This window comes from Dromiciops gliroides, chromosome 3, assembly GCF_019393635.1.
Source record: "Dromiciops gliroides isolate mDroGli1 chromosome 3, mDroGli1.pri, whole genome shotgun sequence".
Lineage (NCBI taxonomy): Eukaryota > Metazoa > Chordata > Mammalia > Microbiotheria > Microbiotheriidae > Dromiciops > Dromiciops gliroides.
In genome coordinates this window covers 343,169,449-343,192,959 of record NC_057863.1, presented here as the reverse complement: position 1 = coordinate 343,192,959, position 23,511 = coordinate 343,169,449, and the positions used below count along the sequence as shown (strand labels likewise).

General features: G+C 39.0%; 1 protein-coding gene across 6 annotated transcripts in view; it reads right to left on the bottom strand.

The window, feature by feature from the left end:
- The window catches only part of EPHB1 (EPH receptor B1), a 745,891-nt gene that overhangs the window by 91,157 nt on the left and 631,223 nt on the right, over positions 1–23,511 (bottom strand). For all 6 annotated transcript variants that reach the window (XM_043997284.1, XM_043997282.1, XM_043997279.1 and 3 more), the window contains 3 exons: positions 23,321–23,483; positions 17,870–17,978; positions 12,276–12,340 (listed from right to left, as the gene is read on the bottom strand). In XM_043997284.1, coding sequence (XP_043853219.1) covers positions 12,276–12,340; positions 17,870–17,978; positions 23,321–23,483 — 337 coding nt within the window. The remainder of the gene's footprint in view (positions 1–12,275; positions 12,341–17,869; positions 17,979–23,320; positions 23,484–23,511) is intronic.

The window sequence follows — 23,511 nt, the reverse complement described above, 5'->3', positions numbered from 1 at the left end:
CTCAATCAATCAACCGGCATTTATTAGGCACCATACAATCTGCTGGAGGTGTTAAATACAACACATGAATGATCACTTCTCTCAGGGAGTTTACATTCTTATTGTGGAATTGCTAAGGTGAGATTTTGAGGCCTCCCCACACTGACCGAGAGCTTTCTGGTCCAGGACCACTCAGTTCCTCCTTTTTCACTTGGTGGCCTCCCCAGGCACAGTGGCCTGGTGTTTGTCCCACAGTCAAAGCCCAACACCCCAAACTTAATATGCTCTGGAAGGCAGAATTCCTAATTACAGCTTTGCTCTAAGTCCCACCTACCCAGGGTAAGCTAGGCAATGAAGATTGGCATAGACTCAGGTCCATTGCCTGAAAGCAATCAGAAATGACTTAACAAAAAGAAACTGGGTTACAGCAAATACAAATTTGATTATATTTCAACATGTTCCGATCATGGTGGTTTTTTGACCATTAGATGACCAAATCTCATTATCATCAGGCAGGTCATGACGGAATACTTTTTTGTTGTTGTTGTTGTTGAGCCATGCCCTACTCTTTGTGACCCGATTTGGGGTTCTGGAGTGATTTGTCATTTCCTTTTCCAACTCATTTGATAGATGAGGAAACTGAGGCAAACAGGGTTAAATGACTTGCCCAGGGTCACCCAGCTGGTAAGTGTCTGAGGTTGCATTTGAACTTAGGTCTTCCTGCCCAGCACTTTATCCATTGAGCAACCTCACTGCCCTTGACAGAACACTCCACAATGTCAAAGATTAGCAATTTTAAGATGGTGTATGTAGCATTGGATGCTGTGTGAGGAAGACCTGGATCATTATCCTGCTTCAGATAATTCTTAGTTGTGTGATGCTGGACAAGTTACCTCTCTGGGCCTCAGTTTCTTCATCTCTAAAAAATGATGGCTTTGGGTTTGAAGATTCCCAAGGCTTCTTCATCAATTATAAGTTCCAACCTCTAACTGTTGCTAAAGCCAAGAAATCAATCAGGAAGCCAGTTCACACTAGTCCATCACCTGAATTATCCCTAAATCCTTTCTAGGTGAGTGTTCTAGGTGAGTAGGACCTTCCAGAGCTTGCTCTGAGGATGTCTCCCCCTCAAATTGTTTTCACTACACAATAAAATAAGAATAACCAGAGTAAAAATGGCAAGGTCTGGCAAATTTCTTCTGAGTTGTTCAATGATTAAGACATATTTGACAACCTGGCTTTAGTTGAAAAGAAGGTACCAAGGTTTCAGGGTTTAGCAGGCATTAGGGGAGGGATAGGGAATAGAGATGATTTAGGAAGAGAGGTTTTCAATAAGGGAATGCTGAAGCTGAAAAAAAAAAAGTCTTCCTCGGGTCTCTTGAAGCTCCCAAAGCACAGCATTCCTCACAGGTTTGGCATTCTAAGCAGATTTGATAGGTGACAATTGTCCATATGGTTTGGTATCAGGGGTTCCAAGGAACACACCTTCTCCCACCAAGCTCCCAGCCCCCATACAGGCTGATTCCCTGAAATTGTGCTATTAGAGCATCATTCATTTCTCCTAAAGTTATCAAAATGCCAATGCCTAAGGTAAACAGCCGTTTACATCATAGTGCGAATGAAAGATTTGAGAATAGGATTTTCTTTAACAGCCAGCCAGTCTTGTGCTCTGTTTGCTATTTTAATAGCATTGTGCAACTTTTCCCCCCTTGAAATAATCAGGATAGTAATAGTTAAGCACCTACTATGTGACAAATGCTTTACAATTTTTATCTCATTTCATCCTGATAACAACCCTGGGAGGGAGAGTTTATTATTATCACCATTTTGTAATTGACGAAACACATCTAGAAAACAAAGCAAGCAAAACCAAAATCCTGATTCCTCATCAGTTCCCTAATTTGAGATACCACCCTTTCTAAAGTGTTGTGTCAACCCCTGTTATAAGATGACTAGAAACGACATACCACACCACTCCTCAGGGTTCTTTGTGTACCTGAAGGGAGGTACCACCCCCCACACAGTGTGGATGGCCAGGGTGTTTCCAGAAGCAGTGAGCAGTGAGGGGGCCTTTTTGTATCATTTTGCTTGAAGACCTGATATTTAAACTGCCATTATTTCCTTTGCCAAGTCTCATTTTGTTTTGAGGATATGCTCCCAGAAAACCTTGAGAAATGTCCTTTATAGATGCAGTTATTACTGCAGAATGTGACTTGATTTCCAAGTAAGAAAAGGAAAAGGGATTTTGACTAGCTCTCTCTTATTGTGAAGGCTACTTAAGAGAAGCAAAGGTTCTAAATAACTACCCAATGGTAGATCTGGTCCCTCTGGTGGAAGGCAGAGGGCGGTGCCAAAGAGGGATCAAAGGGAGAGCTTCTGTGCATCCCCTCCAGTGGTGGCATGGGCACCCTGGTGATAAGCTATGGGAGGAGAGCCAAGCTTAGCAAGCTCTATGATAGAGCAGTAATGACAGCTTGTTAATGACCTGAAAGAATGAATGTAGGCTCTGAAGGCATCTCACTTAGAGCCAGTACATTAGGCACTTTCCCAGTGCTGCCTGATTATATTTATTTGACACTTATTAAGCCCTCATGGTAAACTCAACCATCTTTTTCACAGAGGTTTCCACACTTCCTTCCCCACCAGGATTTCCTCACAGTTATTGAGGTTCCTGTCACCTGTAAGCTGAGGCTACCCAAACACCGCCTTTGGAGAAAGAGTGGCAGGTCCCTGATTCCTTAGCTGGAAGAACGTGCTTTGTCTTCACCAGTGAGATTCATGATGTCAAGGTGATGAACTGTACTAGTGTCTAAGTACAATTAGAACCAAGATATCATGATTGCAAGATAAAGAATAGTAATAGGAGGCAGCTAGGTGGCAGAGTGGATAAAGCACCAGCCCTGGAGGGCCTGAATTCAAATCCGGCCTCAAACCCTTACTAGCTGTGTGACTCCTGGGCAAGTCACTTAACCCTCATTGCCTCCCCCCAAAAAGAATAATAATAAAAGTAATAACAATTCACACTGACATAGAACTTTAATTTTTATAAAGTTATTTTAATCCATTGTCTCATTTAATCCTTGTAACAACCTGTAAAGTATGTACTAATGCTGTCCCTCATTTACAGATGAGAACATAGAGGCCACCCAAGTAGCATGTGACAGGCAGGATTCAAATTCAGGTCTTTGTTCCTCTTACTAGCTGAGTGACCTTGGACAAGTCACTTAACCTCTATTTGCCTCAATTTTCTCAATTGTAAAATGGGGATAATAATAGCACCTACCTTCAAGGATTATTGGGAGGATCAAATGAGATATTTTTCTTTGGAGGCAATCAGGGTTTAAGTGACTTGTCTAATGTCACAAAGCTAGTAAGTGTCTGAGCTCACATTTGAACTCAGGTCCTCCTGCCTCCAGGGCCAGTAATCTATCCACTAGCTCCCCCAAATGAGATAATATTTGTAAAGCACTTAGCACAGTTCCTGGCACACAGTAAATGCTTTACAAATACTTCTTGTTATTGCTATTGGGCAGTGAGGTGGCACAGTGGATAGAGTCAGGAAGACTCCTCTTCTTGAGTTCAAATCTTGTCTCAGATGCTTACTATCTGTATGACCCTGGACAAGTCACTTAACCCTGTTTGCTTCCTTCCTCATCTGTAAAATGGGCTGGAGAAGGAAATGGTAAACCACTCCATTATCTTTTCTAAGAAAACCCCAAATAGGATTATAATTATTATTGTTATTCCTCACTCCAGACCCAATGTTCTACCTACTATACTGTACCTCAAAGGTCATTTAGTCCAATCTCTCACCTATTTCAAGATCCTTTATATGGCACCCCTGACAGAACTGGGTTCAGCTTACATTTCTCTGACAGAGAACTCGCTATTGTCCATGAAAATCTGTTCAGCAGATCTATTAAAAAGTTTGTTCTTTGAGCTGAAATTGGGATTCTTCTATCTTCCATTTGTTGATCTATCTTTTGTCCTCAGAAACAATATAAAACAAGTCTACTTTCTTTTCAATTTTTTGAAGATAGTTATCATTTTGGCACCCACCCCTCCTTATACACAAGCACAATTTTGGTATTCTCTCTCAATGCCCAATCACATTTTCTTTCCACTTGATTCTCAGAGGGCATGGTTTCCAGGCTCCTTGCTAGCCTGCATGTTGGCAACTATGTGACAAAGTGGATAGAATGCTGCATCTGGAATCAGGATGGTCTGAGTTCAAATCCCACCTCAGACACTTATGAGCTCTGTGACCCTGGGCAAGTCACTGTCTGCCTCAGTTTTCCAAATGGTAAAATGAGATGACTAATAGCACTTACCTCTCTGGGTTGTTGTAAGGATTGAATGAGACAATATTTGTAGAGACGTTTACAAACCTTAAAGCACTATATAAATACTAGCTAGTGTGATTATTGTTATTATTTTATTGCTTTCCCTTTTGGTATGAATTTTTTTATTACTTTGTCTTTTAACATATGGCCTACAGAAGTGGTCTCCAACATTTTTTCCATGAACCTTTTTTTTAACAATAACAAAAAATATTTTAGAAACCCTCAGAGTAATTTAATATACTATTCCTCCCAGTTTTCAATTATTGATTGCATAAGGCATCATTAAAGAATTTTTAGAACAAATGCTTTGGACGGTCTCTGTGAATCCCCAAGTTCACAAACCACTAAATGAGAACCATACAGAATTAAAGATAATACTACAGGTATGTTCTCACTCACCAAAACAGATCATGGTAGAATTGTTACCTCCTACAATATTCAGTCTACATTAACATGTATACATATATACAAATTCAGTCTACATTATACATATATACATATATACAAATGTACATGTATATATGCAATACATACTTGTGTGTATAAACACATGTGTATTGGATTTTGAACTGGGCAATTGGGGTTAAGTGACTTGCCCAAGGTCATAGAGCTAGTAAGTGTCTGAGGCCAGATTTGAATGCATCCTCCTGACACCAAGACCAGTGCTCTATGCCTTGTACCACCTAGGTGACTATTAATTAAACTGTTGACTATCAAAGGACAAAGGGCTGGCCTCATGAAACTCCTAACTTCTCTGTTGACCTCCAATCTCACATCTGCAACTACCTACGAGAAATCTCAAACTGAATGTCTCATAAACATCTTAAACTCAACATGTCCTAAACTCATTATCTTTCCCCCCCCAAATCTTTCCCTCTTCCTAACTTTCCTATTACTATAAAGGGTGTCACCATCTTCTCAGTCACCCAGGCTTGCAACCTAGGTATCATCCTCTACTCCATTCTCTCTCGCTCCCCATATCCAACCTGTTGCTAACACCTATTGATTCTACTTTCATAAAATATTTCATGCACAGCCTCTTTTTTCCTCTGACATGGCCCTTTTCACCTCACACCTGGACCATTCCAATACCTGCTAGGTGGCCTCCTTACCACAAGTCCCTCCCCACTTCAGTCCAGCCTCCATTTGATTGCCAAAGTGATCTTCCTAAAATTCAAATCTGATCATGTCACTTCCCACCCTTAGCTCCATGAACTCCAGTGCTCTCCTATCCCTTCCAGAATCAAATATAAAATATGTTTGACATTCAAAACCCTTTAAAACCTCCCCACATTACTCCCCACCCTCTCCATGTACTCTGTGATCCAATGACACTGATCTCCTTGCTGCTCCTTCCACAAGACCCTTTATCTCTGCACTCTGGGCATTTTCACTGAAACCATTGGGTATTTTCATTCACCGTGCTTGGAATATTCTTCCTTTTTGTTTATCTTTGCCTCCTGGCTTCCCCAACTTCCTTCAGGTTCCAGCTAAAATCCCAGTTCCATATAATGGTAGTTGTTGGTTATCTCTAATTTATCTGCTATATAGCTCATTTGTATATTATTGTTTGCATGTTGTCTGCCCCATTTGAATGTGAGCTCCTTGAGAGCAGGGACTGTCTTATGCCTTTCTTTGTATCCAGCTGGCACTTAGCACAGTGCCTGACACATAGTAGGCAGTTAATAAAAGTTTATTGACTGACCGACTCCACCAGGGAACTTCTGGGATGACCCAGAGCCATAAATCAGTCTTTTTTGGATATGAGTCTTTAGCTAGTTGTTATTTACAGCTAGGTTTTTTATAGTGGATAAATAATCGAGATAGACATGAATTTAAATCCTGTCAATTAACCTCTCAGCCTTGGTTTTCTCATCTGTTGAATGGGAATAATAATAACAAAAAAAAAAGTTTGCAGTGTTGCTTTGAGGATCAAATGAGACAGTACCTGTAAAGTGCTCTGAAAATTTAAATTACTATATAAATGTCAGCTATTAATATTATTACATCTAAGGACTATAATGCAAAACCATATATCACTGTATTTTCACAAGGTTATCCTAGAAAACTTGGCAGAAATTGAAATACTTTGTTTATAATAGTCCTTATCAACCCAATGACCCTATCAAAAATAATCTAGCTTATGCCGATATGACTTGTTCTTAATGAACACATGTTGATGTCTAATGAGCAACACATTCTTTTCCACATCCTCACAAACCATCTGCTCAGTAATCTATTGTAAAACTTTTTGCTGGGAAATCAATGGCAATATCACTGATCTGGAAGTCCTAGAGTCGATATTTACCCTCCTCCCCATTTGAAAACTTGAACGCTGGACTGTCTATAATCTTCAAGCACCACATTTTCTAAGACTACTCAAAAATTCCTCTTGGTGATTCAGAGATAACATCTGCAGATTCCCAAAGCACCCGGGTGCTCATGGGAAGGCCGCTTTAAAAAAAAAAACTGCTTGGTTTTTCCTCATAGCTGTGAACTTGCTACTGACTGTTAGCAATTAGCAAAGTGTCAGCCACTGTCAAGTATCAATTTACTTGACACTCAGGTCCTCTTAGAGAACATACAGGACTCCTAACATCAACTTTCTTGCATCTCCCGGGCGCTCTTTTCCCCTCATTCTGAATCAGCAGAAGCAGCAAGCTTCATGATTCTTCCTCTCCATTCCTATGGGTTGCTATGGCTCTTCATGTTCACCCTGGGTAAGCGACCAATGGCGTGCCTTACAAAATGGTACCTCCTGCATCGCAGCAGCTGACTAAAATGGACATGAGCTGTCTGGAATGACTGTGAGTCCTCTATCACTGGAGATATTCAAGAAGAGGCTAACTGGCCCCTTGTCAGGGTCATTGCAGGTTTCCTACTCAGGTCCAGGTTGACTTAGATCAGCTTTGAAGCCCTTTTGATGCTGATATTCTAGCATTCTGAATGTGACACTAATAGCTTCTATAAGTAGAAATTCCGGGAGCAGTTAAAGATCCAACTGGACATTGTATGTTTTGATGCTTGACTGTGGGACAGAGAAGATTTCCCCAGTTGTATGCTGCCTGAGAACTTCCTTCTCCATTGGAGGGATATGGCAGTGCTGTCTTTGTACAAGGATAATAGGTGGCAAATGAGAGAATTGGGCTTGAGGGGCTGCAAAATCAACCTGCCCCCAATCCTTCCATCAAGTTACTACAGTTCCCACTCTCTCAGCCAACTCATTGGATTAAGGCTTTGTATCCAAAGTCCTTTGTTAAAGTGGACCTTTCTGAGGGGGCAGCTAGGTGGCACAGTGGATAAAGCACCAGCCCTGGATTCAGGAGGTCCTGAGTTCAAATCCGACCTCAGACACTTGACACTTTCTAGCTGTGTGACCCTGGGCAAGTCACTTAACCCTCATTGCCTCACCAAAGATAGATAAATAAATAAACAAATAAATAAATAAATGAATGAATGAATGAATGGATAAAGTGTACCTTTCTGAGAAAAAAGAGACACAATTACCATAAAAAATTCATCATAGCATTTGAACAGATAAGCATCAAATCCTCTGAGAAGACAGAACTCAAAGGGAAAGAGAGGAACATATCAACACATTTTTATTTTTTAAAGATGCCCTTAATGTGCCAAAGGTGGTACAATGGATAGAACACTGGGGTTGGAATCAAGAGGACTCATCTTCCTGAGTTCAAATCTGACCTCAGACACTTCTTAGCTATGTGACCCTGGGCAAGTCACTTAAACTTGTTTGCTTCCATTTCCATCTATAAAGTGAGCTGGAGAAGGAAATGGCAAACCAATCCAGAATCTTTGCCAAGAAAACTCCAAATGGGGTTATGAAGAGTCAGATATGACTGAAAAGACTGAACAAAACAACTATGTGCCCATCATAGTGCTTGGCACTGGGAATCCAAAAGTGAAAAACACAGCTCCTTCCCCAAAGGAGATAAAAATCTAATGTAAAGAACATAAATCAGTAAATCTAAGAAGGCCACCCTCAGAATCAGAAAGACCCTGGTTCAAGTCAAGCCTCTCCAAATTGGGTGTATATCCCTTAGCAAGTGACTTTACTTAACTTTACTTAACTTAATTGTATCGAATACAATTTTTTAAGACTGTGAATTGCAGAGAAAGTTCTGATCTGCATTGACACTTTCCTCATCTGCGAGTCTCCAGATCATGGAATATCATCCATGGGGGACAGGTCCAATGAGATGTGGAAGGGCAGTCAAGAGAAAGCAGGAGGACCCGGTATAGAGGGGATCAGCAAATATAAACTTAGTTTAGATATTTGCCTGGGGGTGGCCCTCCAGTATCTGGGGATCTCATAGTGCTCTCTTCTAGAGGATTGTCCTTACCATTGTGACACAGTGTTCCTGGACACAGTGTCTCTTAAGATTTCTTGCTCAAGATAATAAAATATCCTTCCATCCTCTTGTTAGCAAGGTGGAAGAATTAAAAGGGCAGAACTTCACATGCATTATTATATATGGTCACTGGCCCAGTTGCTTTTATTTAACTGTTTCTCTTTGTTAAATTATGGGAGGAGGGGAGCCATTTCAGAATTAAGTTCTGGTGGAGGTGAGATAGGGTAGAATACTCGCAAATAACTGTTTACAAAAAATAAAAGATATCATCAATGCATCCCTTTGTGTGTGTCTTGTTCAGAGGGAATGCCTTTCACAGAGTACAGAGTATAGTGAGGATGGTAGTGGAAAAAGTCTTCAAAGTACTTGGGTCCCTGGAAACATATAATGTTGATATACAGAGTGGGTTTCCTCTTATCATACTGGCTGAATCTCTCTGTATTTCACAATGAGGGGAATGACTTTTCACTCACTGGCCATCTCACTTATTAACCCCTTATGGGGTTACAATATAATAATCATGATAACAACAATTAACATTTATATAGTGCTTACTATTTGCCAGTCACCATGCTAAATGCTTTATAATTATTATCTCATTTGGTCTGTACAACAACCCTGGGAGGCATGTGCTATTATCATCCACATTTTACAGAGGAGGAAACTGAGGCAGAGACTAAGTGACTTGCCCAGGGTTACACAGCTGGTAAATGACTGAAGCAAGATTTGAAAGAAGATCTTCCTGAATCCAGATCCAATTCTCTATTTATTGTGACACCAATATCTGAAAGGGACCAGAGACATCAACTGGACCAACCCTTTTTCCAAAGGAGGAAATTGAGGCTCAGGAAATTGAAGTGATTTGCTTAAAGTCACACAGATAGTATAAATGGCAGCTTTGGGATTTAAATCTGTGCGTTCTGGCCTATTACTCAATCTTTATACTGTGCTTCATCTTATATTCTTCCATAATTCAGCCTTACTCTATCCATGTAATTGCCTGCCACTCTGTATAATCTTCCTTTTTAAATCAAGCTGCTCCATTCCTTGCTGGTCTTTCCAAATTCCTTCCTACATTCCAGGCTAGCACTGTTCCTCATCTCTGCCCTAGCACACGGTATACCATAAAAGCATGCTCATTTTTGCTAATCCTATTCATCCTTCATGGCAGCCAGGTAGTAGTGTAATGAATAGATCATCAGTCCTTGCTTCATCTATACATTTTCTGGAAAAGGAAATGGCAAACTGCTCTTGTATATTTGCCAATAAAACCCTTAATGGGGTCAGGAAGAGTCAAACATGATTGAAACAACTGAACAACAAGTCATCCTTCAAGGCCCACATCAAATTCTGCCTCCTCTCTGAAGCCTGACATAGCTACCTAGTCCTCAATGATCCCACAGCCCATTTTAGCATAATCTGAACCACCATCTTCACTCCCAGCAGCCACCTCCTTAATCACTGTCCAGCTTCAAGACGCTTAGGTCTACAGAAGAAACTACAAGAATCAGCCCCATCCCCAATCACAAGATAAGTCCACAGGATAATTACCCTGATCACCTAAACATAAGGGGAAACACAGTCAGTGTCTGTCCCAGGTTGTAAACTCCTAGAGAACAAGTATTGTGATAATATCTGGCATTTCATAGGTTAGCTAATGGTACATATATATAGACAGTCACTACTTTGTCAATGATGACAACAAAAACAACAACAAAATTAGACATTTGTGTAACATTTTGATTTACATGGCACTTTATAAACATTAGCTCCACTGATTATCACAATAACTTTGTGAAATAAATAGTTGCATCATAATCTTCATTTTATCGATATAGAAACTGGGGATGAGAGTGGGGGATAAGTGCAAGAATCAATAGTGTACCAGACCTGCAGTGAGAGAGAACTGAGTTCAAATTTGTCTGCAGACACTATTAGCTGTGAGACCTTGGGCAAGTCACTTATCCTCTATCTACCTCAGTTTCTTCAACTATAAAATGGGAATAATAACGGCATTTATCTCCCAAAGCTATTGTGAGGATTGAATGAAATATTTGTAAAATGATTAGGACATACACACATAGTGGGAGCTTAACAAATACTTGTTCCTTTCCTGTCCCTCCCCTAGAGAAATTGAGTGACTTGCCCAAAGTCACATAGCTACTGAATGACTGAATTCTAGCATGTTTTCCCTTCCTGAGTCAAATAAATCTAGGAAAAGAAAGGGGTAAGTTAAGTGAAGTGATATAGCAGAACCCTCCCCCAGCCCCACAGAGAATCCCCATTTAAAAATGTTTGTTCTCTCTGTCTCTGTCTCTTTGTCTCTCTGTTTCTTTCTCTGTATACGCGTCTGTCTGTCTCCCCCCTGTCTCTCTCTCCTGCTTTCTGTTCACTATGCTTACTAAGCAAGAAGAAAACGACCTATATTACAAATGAAGGAATTTAAGTTAGACACTATCTAAGGGAGAAGTCCAGAACAGCACATCCTGTTAAGCACTGAAACAGGTTTCTGAGGAAGGCCATGGAATTTCTCTGAAAATCATTTAGAATAGGGTGTCTACTCATCAGCCAGTACCAATTTAGATCTTATCCTACCTGGAGGTAGGGGAAGAGATGAGGTGATGTATTGAGGTCTTTTTAAGGCCATATTTCTGTGTTTCTGTGATTGTGTGAGTGAAACAACAATTCTACCAAAGTACTACATGTCAGACATGTTAAAGAAATATGACTAGAATTTCTCTACACTAAAGAGAATTGACATACAGGTGAAAGGAGAAGGAACACAGCATTGAGTGAGAAACATTTTTGAAGAAGTCATTTAAAAGAAAAATCCTGGAACATATAACAATGCCTTTAGCTACTTGGACTCCCTTATTTTCTTCACTTCATAATATTTATAGAAAATGGAGAGGAAAAAAAAGAAAAAGAGAGAGAAAGAGAAATCAAGTAAGAGAGAAAGAAGAAGAGAGAAAAAAGGGGAAAGAGATGATTGATAGACAGACAGATAGATAGATAGATAGATAGATAGATAGATAGATAGATAGATAGATAGATAGATAGATAGATAGATAGATAGATGATATAGACAGAAAGTAGATATAGACAAGTAGAGAGAGACAGGCAGATAGATAGATAGATAATTTTAATTTGATTAATATATTGCCCAACTGATTTGTATAAGACAAGGCAAGAGATATTCACACCCAGCCTGCTATCTTATCCTACTGAGCCTGATTTCAAGATTCATTGACTTGCAAAAGCCAATCATTTTCTACTGTAGGTGTCATAGAGGCCTGGCTATCAATGCAACAGATAATTTAAAACCAGCAGGGGTCCAATAAGGACATCTTCCACCCTGAAAGAAATGAAGTAAAATCAGGAACATGCAAGTGTGTATGTGCCCTAGATACTGAAGAAAGACACAGGGCAATTTTGACTGATTGGGTATCCTGAAAATGGGAGTGTGTGGGGATGAACATAAATGGTTTTGATGTACATGAAGGACAACCTTCACCTTGAAGGGAGAGGAGACTTCTACCTGAGTCTACATGAGTCTGGACAGAAGGAATATTTCCTTTCTACTTACCCCGTCCTGTGCTGTAATGCTGCAACTTATCACTGTACACAGCCTCTTTGCTATAAGCACGTTTTCTGAGAACAGAAAAAAAGATTTCTCTTAATTCAGTTAGTATTATTCCAATAGCTACATAACACATACAATCGCTTAAAGAGTCCCATATAGTGCTCAAAATCAGAAAGCAGCTTCCATGATTGAGAATCTGTACCCATTAGTCACTCACTCAGGCAAAAAAAAGAAAAAAAAGTCTAGGGTATGTAACAGTTTCTCAAAGATCAACAGAAGCCTTGACCTAGAATGAAAACTGGCTTGGAGATTTGACAAAATACTTCTCTGGGGCCCTCCATCGATCACAGCCAAGCCTGGAAAAAAACCAGCAAGGGCACCTAGCATGTCATCAGCTTTGCATTATGGAATTGCCCTTGGCTATAGAGACTGGGGTGTTTAGCTTATTGATGTTTGTGTAGCATGAGGATGAAGATGATGAAATTGGTAATAAAAACTTTTCAGGATTTCAGGGTCAATCCTCTCTGTACTTGACTCAGGACCTTTTTTTCTCCTTCCATGCCCCCTGCCACTTGCTTATAGCCTGGTTTTTTGTTTTTGTTTTTGTTTTTGTTTTTTTGCTTTCATTAGGACCCCAACAATAAGATAAGACTAAGAAAGACAGGGTGTGAAACTGACATTGGTGAAATACCATTATATGCTGGCAGCTTTGAAAGAAAAAAAAAAGATTCATGGGGGAAGCAGTCAAAACTATTGGCTGAAATGAGATTGTGTTGGGATAGGTTTAAAGGGCTTCAGTGCTTCTCTAGTTTCCAGCCTCATGATGTCATTGGTCCTCTTCAAGAACAAGGGACCACCACCACCACCACCACCACCACCACCAACAACAACAGCAGCAACAGCAACAAGTTTAGTCTTCCTCCCAGGATAGGAATTCTTTCAGCAATATCTCTAAGGGTTGATAACCAGAGATGTCTGTGAAATACTTCCAATGATGCAGAATTCACTTTCTCATGAGGCAGCCCAAACCATTCCTGAATAGTCACAGAAGGGTTCTCATTCATGCTCCAGTGCTCTCTCTCCCCCTCTCCCTCTCCCTCACACTCTCATCCTCCTTCCTTTTTTCCTTCCTTCCTTCCTTCTTTTTGTGTGTGTGTGGGGGTGGGGGGGAATGCTAAAGCTGTCTGATTTTAACTTCTGTGCGTTCATATTAATTTTGTTTTCTGGGGGCATGTATGATATAATAACAACTCTCATTAACATAGTATTTTCCAGTTTGCAATGATCTGTCCTCAAAACTACCCTGAGATGAAGGCAGAGCAAAATATTATTATCTCCATTTTAGAGATGAGAAAACTGAGGCTCAGACGAAATAACATTTCTAAGCTTTAACAAGTAGAAAGTGGCAAAATTAGGACTTGAATTCAGGTCTGATTCCAAAGTCAGAGCTCCTTCAACTTAAATACTTTATAACCACACCAATCCATCTTCTAGATAAGGTAACTTTGTATTTTTAAGGGGGGGTGGTTGTATCTACCAAACTATTGTTCTGTAATTTAAATGCCAACTCTTTCCTTTAACTACCCCTCTTATAACATGACTTTGGAACCCTTTACTGTCTTGATATTCAACTATTTATGTTTTTGTTTCCAAAGTCCCTCTTAAAATGTGATCCTGAGAACTGAACACAATTTTCCAGATGTAGATTGGCTAAGGTAAAGTACATTGGAAACACTCTTTTGTTTTGGACATTACATTTCTATTAAATTGTCGAAGACTGCACTAAGCATCAATGCAGTATTAACTAGACAGAATCTTTAGGTTTTATTTGTGTGATTTGCTACCTAGACTTGTTAAATCCTATCCTTATACAGTTAATTTGTTAAACCCAATTACAAACATCTTGTATTTATCCCTCTTATAGTTTCAGTCCACTAGTCTAACCCTTTCAGATCATTCTGAATCCTGATTCTGTTATGTAGTATATAAGCATTCCTCCTTTATTGAGTCATCTGAAAATGTGGAGTATACCATCTATATCATTATTCAATTAAAAATGAGTATAGATTCCTATGTTATACCATTACAAACATTCCTTTCTGTTGACATTAATCCATTAACCAACAGTAGTTGAATTTTGTCATTCAACCTGTTATGATCTATTTTACTGTATTATAAATTAATTCATATATTTATATTGTCTACCAGAAAAGGAAAATTATAAATGTTGGAGGGGATATGTGAAAATTGGGACACTAATGCCCTGTTCGTGGAGTTATGAATTGGTCCAACCATTCTGAAGAACAATTTGGAACTATGCCCAAAGGGTTATAAAACTGTACCTACCTTTTGACCCAGCAATACAGGTACTAAGTCTATCTCACAAAAATATAAAAGAAAAAAGAAAATTTACCTATACAAAAATATTTATAGCAACTCTTTTCATGGTGGTAAAGAATTAGAAATTGAGGGGATATCCATTAATTGGAGAATGGCTGAATAAGTTGTGGTATATGATTGTGATGGAATACTGTGTTATAAAAAATGATGAACAGAATGATTTTAGAAAAACCTGGAAAGATATACACGAACTAATGCAAAGTGAAATAAGCAGAACCAGGAGAACACTGTACACAGTAACAACAATATTGTATGATGATCAATCTTAGCAACGCAATGATCCAAGACAATTCCAAAGGACTTGTGATGAAAAATGCTATCAACCTCCAGAGAAAGAACTTATGGAGTCTGGATACAGATGGAAGCATACTATTTTTTACCTTATTTTTTTGTAATTTTTTGGTCTTAAGTTCTCTTTCAAAACATGACTAATATGGAAATATGTTTTGCATTATTGCCATTGTATAACCTATATCAGATAGCTTACCATCTGAGGGAGGGGAAAGGGAAGGGAAGGTGGGAGAGAATTTGGGACTCAAAAATCTTAAAAATGAATCCTAAAAATTGTTTTTATGTATAACTGGGGAAAATAAACTATTATTCAAAAATAAAATAAAATAAAATATTTATTTTGTCCACAAGGATATTGTGAAATATTTTTCCAAATGTTTTGCTAAAATCTAGATATACTATGTCTGCAACATTTTGCTAATTTCCCAGATACTTTTTGATAAATGAAATTAGGCTAGTTAATGTCTCTTATGAAGATGATGATAGCTAATATTTATATGGCACTTACTCTGTGCTAGGCACTGTGCTCATTGCTTCACAATTATTATCTCACCTGATCCTCACAACAAGCCTGAGAGGTAGGTGCTATTATTATTCCAATTTTATAGATGAGGAAACTAAGGAAAAGAAATGGTAAATGACTTATAAAGGGTCATACAACTAGTAAATGTCTGAGTACAGATTTGAACTCAGGTCTTCCTCACTCAAGGTTCTGTACTGTGCCACCTACCTGTTCTGAGTGAACTTATGCTGGCTCTTGGACAATTGGGCATGCTTCTTCTTTCAAGTGTTCACTGTTAGATTCTTGGATACCATCCAGAGGCAGCTAAGGTGGCACAGTGGATATATCACTGGGAAGGAAGATCTGAGTTCGAATATGACTTCAGACACATATCATCTACATTGTCCTGGTAAAGGCACTTAATCTGTTTCCTCAGTGGTAAAATGGGGATAAAAATAGCACCTGCTTCTCAGGGTTGCTGTGAGGATCAAATGAGATAACATTTATAAAGCTTTGAGCATGGTGCCTGGTATATATTAGGTGCTTAATAAATGTTTGTCACTTTCATTTCCAGCAACTCAGTCCCTTTAAGACACTCAGTCCCTTTGAGATATGTGACTGGCTTTCCAAAGTTCATGAAAAGAAGCCATGCAAAGGCATATGCTGTTTGTTTCATGGCAAATTCTCTTTTGCATTTATCTACCTGAAATGAAAGCACACCTAAGAGATTTCTTGGTTTATGTTTGCCAGCTCCTCTCCCCCACTTCTATCTGCTCTTGTTTACCCCCATTTGTTTGATAACCCAGCTACCTGCCCTGTATCTGGATTCTTTAGCTCCCAAAGTGGCCCCTTGATAACTCCCATGTCTTTGACATCCTAGCTCCCACTCACCCCATTTTTGGAGTCACTGGCTATCAGAATACGATAAACACATATATCCAATGATATTGTTCAATTGTTTTTCAGTCATGTCTGACTCTTCATGACCTTATTTGTGGTTTTCATGGTAAAGATACTGGAGTGCTTTGACATTTCCTTCTTCAACTCATACAGATGAAGAAACTGAGACATATAGGGTTAAGTGACTTGCCCAGGGTCACACAGCTGGTGTCTGAGGCCCAGTTTGAACTCATCATACACTATGCTACCTAGCTGCCCTTCCACTGATATTAGGCTCTAGAATCTGGGATGAAAATTGACCTTAATGGTCCACCCTAACACCAGCTTGATTAAGAAGCCCATGGCAAAGCATTAGACAAACTAACCCATTCTGGAATTTTTCTATGAACCAAAATGAAGCTCAGTAAACTACATAATTTCTATATTTAATATTTTTATACTTTGTGAAAACTAGTTACAAGTATTGACCCTTTCCCTTTTCTCCAGGATTCCCTAAATATTAATGAGAACAAGTGTGTTATCCCATATACAAATACTTCCAATGTGTTGATTACTAATCTCTCACCCAATTTTGCTCTTCAGTCCCAGTTTAACACTATTTATTCTACTCTCTTCAGTAGGACGATTATCTTTCTTGAGGGATAAGACACGAGAGAACTCTTTGTATTCTATCTTTTCTTAATCATCTATGGATATCATGTACTTGTGCCCTCTCTGTCTAAACTAGAGGGCTAACTGCATATGAAATTTCTCTTCTAATAAAAGAAATGATGGCTAAATTGGCAAGTTCAAGCCATAATTCATGTGTTTCCAGGAACTCTACAAAATATAATAGTGGAAAGTCCCAAGCTACAGAGTCATTATCTATTTAGTCCTGGCAGTAGAGATAGGTATAACATCCTCCTCCTCCTCATTATCCATACTTATAAAGCACTTTGAAATTTACGAAGCTCAGGGCAGCTAGGTGGTACAGTGAATAGAACACTGGCCCTGGACTCAGGAGGACCTGAGTTCAAATCTGGCCTCAGACACTTGACGCTTACTAGCTGTGACCCTGGGCAAGTCACTTAACCCTCATTCCCCCCCCCAAATAAATTTACAAAGCTCTTTTTATACAACCTTGTCATATGAAATCCATATCTTTTATATAATAATATTATTATTAATATAGTGCCAGACATTGTGCAAAACACTTTAAAATTATTTTTTCAATTTGATCCTCACAACAACCCTGAGAGGGAGTGCTAGTATGATCCCCATTTTACAGGTGAGGAAACTGAGGCAAAGAGTAGTTAAGTGACTTTCCCAAGGGCACACAGATAGTAAGCATCTAAAGCCAGATTTGAATTCAAGTCTTTCCAACTCCAGGCCTGCTTCCCTTCAGATGAAAATAAAATTGAGGCTCAAAGAAGGTGCCTTGCCCAGACCTGATCCAAAAGCATTACTGGACATATGTCTAAGAAAAAATGAAAACAAAAAAAGAAAGAAAAGTGAAGCCACATACCTGCTACAGACAATGGAAATGGCCACCAGTGACACAATGAACACCACTCCAGCAGCTGCAGAGCCAGCAATCAGTGGCAGCTGTTCCCTCAGTTCTGACTTGTAATCATCTAGGAGAGAAAGAGCCATTAGAAACCTTTGATACATTTGTCTACCCATCCCAGAATAATCTAATTTCTTCTTCCAGTTGGGAAAACTATACTTACCAGCAGCCTCCCCTACCAATATGGGGCTATATATCCAATAAACATTGACTTTCCTTGGTCAAAGATGAACTGTCCTTTTTAAATAAAGCAACTGTGTTCTGAAGAAACCCTCCAACTAGCATTTTTGTGAAGCCAAGATCATCTTCTTAAAGTACAGGTGTGGCCAAGTCAATCCCCTACTCAAAAACTCCATCACTCCTCTCAGGAAAATAGACTCCTCAGCCTGATATCTAGGATCCACTTGCCTTTCTAAACATTTCACCTAACTTCTCTTCTCATATGTGACGTTCCAACCAACCTAGTGAGATTGTTGTTACTCAAGCTTTTCTTTCCATCTCCTTTCTTTTCCTTCACATAGTTTGCCTCTCCTTCCTACTTCCCTAACCCTAGAATACACTCTAATCTCAAATCTACATCTTAAAATGTTTAGTTTTCTTCTGGGTTCAGCTCAGGTGCTGCTATGTGAAATCTTCCCTTATTACCCTACCCCCATCCCCAAGAATTATTAGTGTGTCCCACTTTCTCATATTATATTGTATCTACATAAATGTAACTTCCTGGAGCCAAGGAACTGATTTATTTTTGTCATCATCTACCCAATACCTAGAACAGTGTCTTATACACAGTGAGTGAATATCTAGAATTCCACTTGAAAGGCCACTAATTAGAGTTTCATCAGTCATCCACTCAGAAAATCATGTAACAGCACAGGCCTGCTGGGACTTGAACTTCCTAGCTTCTTTACTTTATAATTCTTGTTCAGTGAGATCAGGTGTCAAAGGTTTTGTTTGTTTGTTTGTTTTGGTTTTTGCTTTTTGTGAATTTGAAAGTAGAACCACAAAATATGGAATTAGAAATCTACTCTAACCATTTTATAAATAAAGGCTTTGGCCTAAGGAGATTAAATGACAAGCTCAAGGTCATGTGACTGTGTGTTGAAAAAAGTAAATATGTTATGGTGCTTTTAGCCTATGTTATGAGGTGAGACTGGAACACCAGACTTTTGACACCTATACCAGTCTTCTGTCCACTACATTGTGTTGCCTCCCTAGTAATACCTTACCTAGATAGCTGCCCTGAGACCCAGGAAAACCTGGGTTCAATATGGGTGATATATACTGGTTCTGTGATTCTGGGCAGGTCATGAAACCTCTCCTTGCTCCAGGCAACTCTACACATCTGCACAGAGGGTTGCAATCTGAATTTGTAGAAGGAATTTCCTCTCCTGGGATTTCTCTACACCAATGAAATCCTAGGTTCAATCCCTTTCTCTGTATGATTCTAAGGCTTCCAAAGTACTTTCCTCATAATCATCCTGTGAAATAGCTATTACAAGCATTATTTTCCTCATTTATCAGTTCTGCAGCTCAGAGAGGTTTATTAACCTACTCAAAGTCATACAACTAAGAAATTTTAGAGGTGAGATTTGAACCCAGATGTTTTCAACTTCAAGTCCAGCCCAAGCATCACAAGACCACATTGACACTCTTTGGGTCAGCCTCCCCTCCCCCATAACTCCCCATTCAACTTTAATTACACAGACAATTGCATCAACTTTCAAATTGACTCTGGCTAGGCTGACTGGGCCTTGCATGGATGCCAGTATAATTATAGGTGACCCATGTAAACCTCAGTAATTAGTTCAATTCAACATCCATCTTTTTATTATTTAAATATATATATAATGCAATTATATATAATATAATACATATGAAAATATATAATAAAATTATATATGTAAATTTAAAATTATAAAAGATGCATATATATGTATATCTGTATTTATATCCATCTATCTATACATCTATTTATCTATCTATTTATAGTCTAAGTGTTTACTGTGTACCAGGCATTTTGCTGGGTGCTGGAAATGCGATGATGAAAAGCAACCCAGCTCCTTCCCTGAACAATTTAAAATCTAATTAGAAGTGCATGGATAAGGGCAGCTAGGTGGAGCAGTGGTTAAAGCACTGGCCCTGGATTCAGGAGGACCTGAGTTCAAATCCAGCCTCAGACACTCAACATTTACTAGCTGTGCGACCTTGGGCAAGTCACTTAACCCTCATTGCTCCACCAAAAAAAAAAAAAGTACATCGATAAGTAAATACAACATAGGGCTACTAGATAGAATCAGGGATCCTGCCTCTGATATAAAATGGCTGTCACTTAACTTTTCAATGTTCTAAGCAACTGTTTAGGTCCCAGATTCTTTCTAGTCTAAGACTCTAAATTAAAAAGAAAGTACTTATTTGCATTGGAAGAGGGAATTTCCACATCTGGGACTTCCCTATACCAATGAAATCCCAAGGTTAGTTTCTTCCCCCATCCCTAAGAAAAGAAATATAGCTTCTGACACTTACAAGCAGTGTGATCCTAGGCCAGTCACTAAACCTCAGCTTCATCATCCACAGAATAATGACATTGGACTGTAAGGCCTCTCTTGTCCTTTGATCTCATTAAATACAAATTTCATAGTATTTCATGGGGAAGAGGGCAGGAACATCTGGGACCATCAGGAAAGGCCCCTTATAAAAGGTAGTATTTCAACTGACCCCTAGGTGGCCTAGGGGCTCCAAAAGATGAGAAGAAACAACATTCTAGAAAAGAGGGACAGCCTTCATAAAATCGTAGAGACAAGTGATGGAATGCTACTTATGTGGAAGGATATGTTGGAGTTAGTATGAAAAAACAATGGGATATGGCAGACAAAAATAAGACCCTGTTAGATGTTTTTTTGGGTCAGGTGTCAAGAGAGGGAATAAAAACGATAACAAGACTGTTGAACTAGCAACATGAAAGGGGATGGTTGCGGGGAAGGGGAGGGCAGAGGATAACAAAGCAGAGGGAAAATTCAGAGTTCAAGTTCTTGGAGGTGGAAGCAAGTTGGGGGGATACTGAAGTCTGAAAGATAAGCACTCCTCTGGGTGGCTGGGGTCCACATACAAGTAATATTTGTGTAGTTGAAGAAACTGGTGAATTGAGAAGTTGGGGAGATAGAAGAGTTGTCCATGTGAATCCTGAATTCTCTGAGTAGGGGGGCGTAGAGTTGGGAGTAGAGAGGAAGACTGAAATGATTGAGGAAGGGGAGAGATTCATTTCATTGCCTAATAGCAATGAGAAAGATCAAGCCTGAGGAATAAAATTAATTGACATGAAATTTGAAAAGGAATGGTTTAGTAGGACTAAGATTAATAGCTTCAATTTAACCATTTTCAGTTTTCTCCCTATTGACTTTATTCAACTTAGCTGTCAACTTTTAAGAGGAATAGACTCCTTGAGAGAAATGTGTTACTCTTTGATTTTTCTCATCTGATCTAGTAGGAAACAGTTCTTAGGGTATCCTTGCATTAGATCTTTGACTTTGAATCCTGAGTAATTCCATGAAACCAATGTGTATGTAAAGGCCAAAGAATTCTAGGAGAGAAGGCACTAGAACTTTCAGCATTGTAAGTGCCCATTAGTAATTTGTTCAATTTCAATTCTCCAGTCTTCCTCTTTTCCTTGAAAGGGACATAATATTCACCTAAACTATGCTTTAAAAGAATGTTAGGTAAGAGCTGAAGATCAATATCCTTTCTTGCTTTTCTTTTCTGCTTCCTAAGAACCCTAAAATGCTTAAGGAGTGAGGATGATTAGACCTCGGTTGATTAATTTGAATACCTCAAAGGAAGACTTTGCTAAGCCTCTACTTAAGGAGACAGCTTCTGAACACACAAAATAACCATGGGCAAAACTACAAAGAAAGAAAACACCAACTAGGGAAATAAAACTTTAAGAATTATTAACAAGAACGCTTAAAAATCAAAGGGAAGAAAGTACTAGATGGAGAAAAAGCAAGGTGAGACTCTTTTTCTCTTTAGAAGTCTCATTGTTAGGGTTGGGAAAAGTTTCAATAGAAAGTATCTCATGGTGGAATTCTTTGAACTGAACCTTGGGGTACTGGGAAATGAAATAATAATAACTAGAATTTATACATTGTTATATATCATTTATACTATTAAATATAATATATCATTATGTGTTATATATAATATTGAACATATTACATATATTTAAAGTTTGCAAAGCAATTCACAAATATTACCTCATTTTATCCTCATGGCCATCCTGGGAGTTAGGTGCTGGCTGTTATTAGTTCTATTTTTTAACAGATAAGGAAACTCAGGCAGACAGTGGTGAAATGGCTTGCTAGGGGTATGATAACTACTAAGTATCTGAAGCTGGATTTGAACCCTGTGTCAGACCCTTAGGGAGCCAAGTCTGCCTACTCCTTCCAGAGGACCTGGGATTACTCAAGAAGGCTCTAGCTTCAGGAAGCTAGGAGTCATAGTGAATAGAGCACCACACTTAATTTGAAGAAGACTTGAGCTCAAATCTGGTCTCAGGTATTTACTAGCTGTGTGACCCTGAACAAGTCAAATAACCTCTGTCTCAGTTCCCTTGATTATAAAATGGAAATAATACCAGCAACCAACTTCAAAAGGTATTGTGTAGATAAAATTAAATAATATTTGTAAAGCATTTTGTAAGCCTTAAAGTATTATATACGTGTCATTGTTGTTGTTGTTGCTGTTATCCATAGAACCATAATGAAGAGATGGATAATGGAACAATAGTTCTAGAGCCAGAAAGGAGCGCAGAAGTTATTCCATCCAACACTCCCATTTTTTCCAGATGAAAAATGTGAGTCCCAGAAATGTTAAATGACTTGCCCAATCTCCTACAAATAGCATCAGAGGCAGGTTTTGAACCAAGGTCCTCTGACTCTAGGGTCCTTGTGGTACCCCATAAATGAGTTTTGATTTGAAGAATAAGGGTCAGGTTGACATTCACTCAAAAGCCACTATTCTAAAAATGCCCCCTTCCCTATTTTATCTCTGATTTATTAGAGAGAAGGAGTGTTCAGGTCAGTTTTGATATACAAGTCACCAGATTCCCATATGTTCACCATGTGGAAAGAAGCTTCAAACCCAAATTCAATTAGATGCTGGGGATGAAGTAGGAGGGAGGAGAAACATAACTAAAAGATTGAAAACAGATTCCTCTTCCAGCTGGTGATTAATCAAATATCCCTGCACACTACTAGGTCCTCTCCAAGTTGTCCTATTGGGAAATGGACTCTGAAGAGAGAATTTAACTTAAACCCAATTATAGGTTGACATTTTAGCAGCCAGTGCAATTTTTCTCTGTCCTCTTCTATATTTTCTCCCCACCCTCTTCTTCCACTGGCCAAGCACCCCACTCACCATCTGTCAGTGTCTGGAAGCACATTTTCCCACTGTATTTGCCATAACCAGCGACTGTTCGAGCGCGCACTTGAACCACATAAACCATACCAGGTCGAAGCCCATCAATCCGAGCCGTGTTGGTCTGACTCTTTGCCATTGAAGAGTTGTACTCATTCTGTTCCTTCATAATAGAGAGAGGAAGAAAAGTG